The sequence below is a fragment of the Xenia sp. Carnegie-2017 genome, unplaced genomic scaffold (assembly GCF_021976095.1).
Source record: "Xenia sp. Carnegie-2017 unplaced genomic scaffold, XeniaSp_v1 HiC_scaffold_166, whole genome shotgun sequence".
NCBI lineage: Eukaryota > Metazoa > Cnidaria > Anthozoa > Malacalcyonacea > Xeniidae > Xenia > Xenia sp. Carnegie-2017.
The window spans coordinates 1,996-8,542 of NW_025813476.1; the positions used below are offsets into that span (position 1 = coordinate 1,996).

The 6,547-nt window shown below is 35.3% G+C and overlaps 2 protein-coding genes across 2 annotated transcripts; both read left to right on the forward strand.

Annotated features, from left to right (window-relative positions):
* The first annotated feature begins 3,564 nt into the window (after positions 1-3,564).
* LOC124437752 lies at positions 3,565-5,259 on the forward strand. Its single transcript, XM_046987681.1, has 3 exons — positions 3,565-4,306; positions 4,490-4,852; positions 5,108-5,259. Exons 1-3 carry the CDS (start codon positions 4,120-4,122, stop codon positions 5,257-5,259), a joined length of 702 nt encoding a protein of 233 aa, XP_046843637.1. The 5' UTR covers positions 3,565-4,119.
* LOC124437753 lies at positions 5,121-6,231 on the forward strand. Its single transcript, XM_046987682.1, has 4 exons — positions 5,121-5,299; positions 5,384-5,560; positions 5,672-5,724; positions 5,803-6,231. Exons 2-4 carry the CDS (start codon positions 5,431-5,433, stop codon positions 6,067-6,069), a joined length of 450 nt encoding a protein of 149 aa, XP_046843638.1. The 5' UTR covers positions 5,121-5,299; positions 5,384-5,430; the 3' UTR covers positions 6,070-6,231.
* Positions 6,232-6,547: the final 316 nt, after the last annotated feature.

Sequence of the window (6,547 nt, forward strand, 5' to 3'; positions counted from 1 at the left end):
CAATTACTGTAGTGACATACGAGTACATACAAATTACATACGACGACATACACAACCCAGTCTCTTCCTTAAATTAACTCTATACACTAATTGTGAAAATACCCTCAAATTGACTCTATAAGTAATTTAACGTCCATTCAAACAAACCTTGTGACATGAGTGGCTCCTTTGCCAGTTCTTTGCCTAATGCTAGATGTTCGTGGTAGAAATAAAACTATTAAGAAGAAAAATGCCAGAAGAGATATAGTTCTTCAAAGAAGTGAAGTTGGCGAACGGATTATTCATAAGCCAAGCAAAGCACTTCGAGAAATAGAAATACACAAAGAGGTGTGTGCTCGGAAATAATACTTTTATCAAAGAAATAGCAGCATTTTAGATTTTTGTTTAACTTGTATGCTACGTTTTTATGTTACTTGTTGTTATTATTATCATAGATGAGGAAATGCCTACAACATCGTCAGATTTACATGATGTTCCACAGGAATGTTATGTGATGACAGTGTTACTGAAAGAGGTTGATAATACTTCTTACATCTCAACTTTACATAACAGAAGCAAAATTTTGTGCTGTCCAGGCCACTGCATCTATACATAGTTTTTATTTTTATACACATGTGACTGTGCTTTTAAGACTTCAATGTACTCTTGTATCATATTTTAGAAAAAAATAGAAAAGGAAACAGCTTTATGTCATAAAATCATTTCATTTTCATTTTAGATCTTGAAGCTATTCTTGAAAGCTCAGTTGGTTATTGGAGAAGTGGATACTGGGCCATCTGCTTGGCAAAAAATGGAAAATCGAGAAGAAAATGGGAAAGTATGAGGGAAAAATTATTTAATGTCACTGTGTAATCATTTGCTCCTCCTTTATCTGCTATGAAGTGTTGGAGATGCAATGAAAATGAAGCTGTACTGAGATGCAGACAATGTGGTGTGTTGAGATATATTTGTAGAGAATGCGATGATGATGTCCATGAGAACAATCCTCTCCATGATCGAAGTGTGGTTGGATGGTTATTTTCAATATATCAAGCCTACACAATCCATTTCATCTGATGGAAAGATTTGCAGCATTGGTAAGTATAATGTACATACTATTGAATTTTATATAAATATTTGTTGTTTTTTTTGTTGTGCCCTATGTGAGAGAAATGTTTTTTTGTGATGATGCTGTTATCTTTGTAGATCGATCATGTCCCATCCTTTACCCATCATCATGTTAGTTGTGTAATGAATCCATTGTGAAAATTACCAACAGTTCTCTTATGATTATGATCACTTGTGAAGGTGAAAATGTCCTTATGCAATTTATTTACTGAGTCCAAATAACATTTTTGTTATATGGATGTACATATGATGCATCTTATTAAAATCTGATTTGTTAGGGGCTGATTATTGAGAAAAATACATAGGCAGCAGGTTGGATTGTACACTAATTCATAAACTTTAAATTGAAACTGAAAACTTCAAATCATCAATGAAGTTGCTGGCTTCTTATGAAACCCCAGGATTTGATTTCTTCGAAGCGCATATTTTCAGCGCTGTACTGGTTATCTTTGATTATATTTTTTTTATCAGGACGATTTGGTCTTAATCGGTTCACTGTACATCGCTCATCTTTTCAATGGAAGTGGTCACCAATTTCTGTTGACAGTATAATTGAGAGTGGCTGGTGGCCTGGTAGCCCTGAAAATGTTCATTACATATTAAGTCAAGATGTCTTTAATTTGTGGGATGCATTTAGAAAGAGGATGCCTAGGTCATCACAATCTGCTTTTGTAAGAAGTTTGGAAGATATTTCCAGCTCTAGAGGAAGGGTGATTAATTTTATGCTATCTACATGTCTTTGTTAGTGTGCTTTTATTTTGTATATATTTTTTCCTCACAAACCAAAAGCTACAAGACGTAAATCTTGGTTTCAAAATAATCCTTTATGATCATTTCTTTCTGTGAATTTTGTAAATTCTGGAAATTCAAGGAAAATTTGTTTAAAATTTGTAACAAGCACATGTCAATTTTGTAGGCTTCATATAATGTGTATGTTAAAGTATGAGAATATATTATAGTACAGTTGGGTTTTGCATAATCAACAAATAGTATATAATTGTGCTATGTTTTGATGTGGAAATGTTATCAATCCAGTCACATTCAGAAAATTGTTTGCTGAATGGAGCTATTGCCAACATGAAATTGACCTTCTTCATGAGCAGACATGGAAAAATTGTCCTCCTTGTAGTATTGATCAACATTCATGTCATGTTGATGGAAATCAAAAGTGTACAGATTCAGCAAAGTACCAAGGTTTGTGATATTGGATGGCATTCTCAAACTTGCAAAATGGAATTACCCTTTGTAAACGATTCAGATATTTTTATGTTTTAATAATTTGAACCAATTTCAACAAATCCAAGAAAAGACCTACTGCTCATGTTTGATTCTTTACCTGCATTGTTGAGTTTATGAGGGCTTGTGTTCTAAATTGATAACTTACTTTTACCACAGGGTCCAGTCCAGTGTTATTATCGTGATGTATTGATTGCAAACAATAGTTTTGTGGACTCTCATTTAAAAGTCTTGGTTCAAAGTCAATTCAGGTAATGTGTTATGAAGTAGGATTGAAAGGTAGTAATCTATTATTAGGTTAAAGCATTTTTCGACGTTTCTACATGTTCTACGCAGGGTTCTACGTGTTACATAGAAAAAAATCAAAATGCGCTAAGAAATATTGCACCAGCACTGTCTATAATGCATGGGAAATCACACAGTTGGTCATGTCAGGTACGTTACATACGTAGGTTATGATTGTTTACCCAACAACTCGTAAACTAAATACCGCATACGCCGACGATAATGCTCTATTAAAGATGTTATGAGACGAAGCGTGCTTTGTCAAACTGTAATAATACTGTATTTCACGTAACTAAACCGTTGTTACGTAAATCTGAAATGGGTTGTCTTGAATGGATGATTTTTTTCACACTTTTTAGGTTATTTGGAGCGGAAGATTGCATTGTGGTGCGGCAGCAACTTCTGGCGAAGAAGTTGAGCAAATAAATTCGTATTTGTCAAGACTTGGCTCGACTACTAAAATATATGACGACTTCCGGTGAGTATTATTTTCTTATCTGCGTATCCACTCAGGTTTTTGATCGATTAAGTCCACGAACTAATGTGCACATTAATGGTTGTACGTATAAGGACGAAGAATGCATTACTGAACACCTTCTGAGTTGGAACAAGCGAAAATTTTAAACTTGGCAAAATCCTTGTTATTCGAATGAAAAGGTTACACGTTGTATATGTCTTCAGTTAATTGTCAAAATTATACTAGTGTGAGTCCATGATTCTAATGTGTGCTACGTACGTGTATAATATGAAATGAATTTACAGTTCATAGTTGTGTATAGGTGTTGTTTGAACCCAATATGTTTACTGCGCTAATATATTTCTTTTTCACTGTTTTTCATAATGTGTCCTTTCACTGTTTTTCATAATGTGTCCTTTCATTGTTTTTATAATTGTCCTTTCACTGTTTTTCATAATGTGTCCCTGTTTGCATCGGACGGCTCAAAAATTGACTATGTTGAAGACTCCAAGTACCTTGGCGGTTATTCAGATACTGAGCATGATATGTCTGTCAGAATAGCGTTGGCATGGAGTGCGCTGCATTCTCTTCCGGCAGTTTGGAAGTCTCCAATCAAGAAGTCAACAAAGACTAAAGTGTTCAAGGCTTGCATTGAAATCATACTTCTCTACGGGTCAGATTCATGGACGCTAAATGTGAAACGTAAAAAGCGTCTCGACGGCACATACACAAGAATGCTTAGACACGCCTATGACATCTCTTGGAAGCCATCCTACCATGCAACAAATCTCTGTACGGTACGCTTCCTCGTGTGTCTGAAACGGTTCGTCAGCCGCGTTTGACTCTTGCGGGCAATGTTAGTCGTCATGAAGAGCCCGCTGGTAGGCTTCTGCTATGGACACCCTCAGCAAAAAGAAGAATTGGGCGCCCGTTTGTCACCCTCAAGAACATCATTGAGGAAGAAACAGGCTTGTCTGGACAAGACCTGTCGACTGCAATAGCAGATCGCCATCGCTGACACTTGGAATACGTTCATGTTTTACCTGAGCCATCTGGCATTGGATGACGCAAGGCAAGGCAAGGCAATTTCGAAGACCGAAAGGCAACTTTCATCTGCCAGAGACGATTATGTAAAGTTAAGAAGCGAACTTAATGTCCAGGATTCTGACTTGGGCGACTCGATAATGCAGTGGAAAGAAGAAGTTCAACAATTTGCGAGAGGTAACATTGTTTACTTTCAAATATTTTTTAGAAACATGGTTTAGTATTTTACAGTTCTGTACTAATGGTTGATTTTTGTTCAAACATCATTTAAAACGAAACTATATTAAATAATTCTTGGCCTGGCTCAGGGAGTGCTTAGTAATTACGTAGATAAATTAATATTTTTTATTGTTTGTCTAGAACAACAAATTGGAGTTTCTTCGTTGAAAAGTGCCGCCGAAGATTTCTTCCTTTTGCATCAAACTGTTGATAATGCTCAACATTTGGAGAATTTTGTAAAAGCCAACGATGATCAAACGCGGACATTTTTGGGTGATAGGTGTTTCGTTCATGATGCTCAAAACAAAGTGAAACAACTTGAACAAAATGCAACAAGATTGCTGGAATTGAAAAGACAGCTTTTAGATGGACATGTGACAGAGGAGCAGCTTCTTGAGCAAGGAAAGTCGCAGCTGGCAAAAATCACAGTAGCAAAGCTGCAGAAGAGATTAGAAATGTTGTATTTTTCAGTCACTAGACGCACAAAAGAAATAACTATTGCTGGTGAGTTTTGTTGGAGGTTTTATGAGTAACTGTAAGCATTATTTTAAAGTTCGTAGCAAAATCAAAGTGAGTTAGATTTTAGATGTAGGCGACACAAAATGCAAAATATGGAACAGTTTTATTCGAGATAAATCGTGCTTTATCTAAAAGTTAACGGATAAATACTATCTACGCCATCCTGGTAGAAATATGTCGACTTATATTTCAAAACATTTTTCCAAATTACTGTAAAATTGCGACATGCACGTTCTGTAGATTCTAGCAAACGAAGATCTTCCATGAGAAGGAAATGCCCTGAAGAGAAGTCCAAAATAACATCCACCGTAGAAGAGTTAAATTGCCTCTCAAGTCTGTGTGCTCTTCCTACAACAAGTGCGGAAGAAATCATGTCTGGAGATTTTGTTTAGTCGTTTAACCAGTGTGACATAGATAGTACGACTTCACATGGTGTGTAAAACAATAGCAATTACAGTTCTATGTATATTGTGACGTTCATGCTCTCTTTTAGTTTCAACTATTTTACTTTACAAGATTTAGATATACCTGTGCGTTTCAAGACACAAATTGTCGATAAGTACATGGTAGTTAAAAGATTGGAAGAGGAAAAAGTACTTCTGAACATGGAGATGAGAAATTATATGATTTATTATTTGGAAAATGTTTTGCCTCTCCTTTGTGAAGGAAAAGAGAAGACTAAAGATAGGATAGGTATACAGATAGATGTTCGTATTAAGTTAAAACAAGCTTAAAGATTACGTATTTATATACAGTGGAATGTAATGTACATGCGTTTAACATATTTTGCAATTATTTTTTTAGTATTTACAAATAATGTTGATGAATCTAATGACTATTCTTTCCTTGAAACAGAGGTCAGATAAGTAGAGAAAATGACACCAATCTTTTAAAATACGAACATACTTATTGACATGATTATGTTTGTTTTATAGAGCTTTCTTCTAGATGAATATAAACATCGCTATTGTGTGCGAAAAGACACAATGAAGACTCTGCATGGTCGTCTCGCCATCACAAACAGCGGAATTGCATTGGCTAGAGTGCAATTGAAAAAAGATTTTCAATACTTTCACGACTTAGAACAGTCCATAGTCAACGTATACGGTAGTGACAATGAATCAGATTGTAGCGATGAAGATGACGTTCGTGAAGATGACGTTCATGAAGATGTTGAAGAAGAAGATGCATATAATTCGTAGTATTTTGTTGCTGAAAGCTGTGCTATCATTATTTTTGTGTGCACTTTTTATAAATAGAAAATTATTTGCATGTTCCTCTTTTTGTAAATAAAATGTATGCACGTACACTTGCAAGTATATACATCTAGCAAGATACACGCATATGTAGTTGTTCAGTGCAAACGGCCTATTTTGTAACAATCTATGATCTTCTACAAATTGTCCTTTTTCCTGAATATTTAGATTTCTGATTCCTCAGAGATAGATTTATTGATTTAACAGTCGCTCATTCTCACTCAATTAACCAAAAAAGCTATGAATGGCTACCAGCCACTAGCTGGTATACTGGTTCAATTCCAGTACATAGCTCTCAAGAAAGTTGTTTCTACGTACATATCTATATCTCAGACACCGTGGATGTAATGAAGCCATTCACCTTTTGCAGCTGTTATAAGTTGTTTGTTAACAAAAGTGATTGAAAACATGTTTCATCAAGATT

Coding starts and splice junctions, on each gene's coding strand:
- LOC124437753 (XM_046987682.1), top strand. CDS start 5,431: ATGGTAGTTAAAAGATTGGAAGAGGAAAAAGTACTTCTGAACATGGAG. Junction 5,561..5,671: donor GAAGACTAAAGATAGGATAG/GTATACAGATAG, acceptor TTATTTTTTTAG/TATTTACAAATAATGTTGAT. Junction 5,725..5,802: donor ATTCTTTCCTTGAAACAGAG/GTCAGATAAGTA, acceptor TTTGTTTTATAG/AGCTTTCTTCTAGATGAATA.
- LOC124437752 (XM_046987681.1), top strand. CDS start 4,120: ATGTTTTACCTGAGCCATCTGGCATTGGATGACGCAAGGCAAGGCAAG. Junction 4,307..4,489: donor AGTTCAACAATTTGCGAGAG/GTAACATTGTTT, acceptor TTGTTTGTCTAG/AACAACAAATTGGAGTTTCT. Junction 4,853..5,107: donor AAAAGAAATAACTATTGCTG/GTGAGTTTTGTT, acceptor CACGTTCTGTAG/ATTCTAGCAAACGAAGATCT.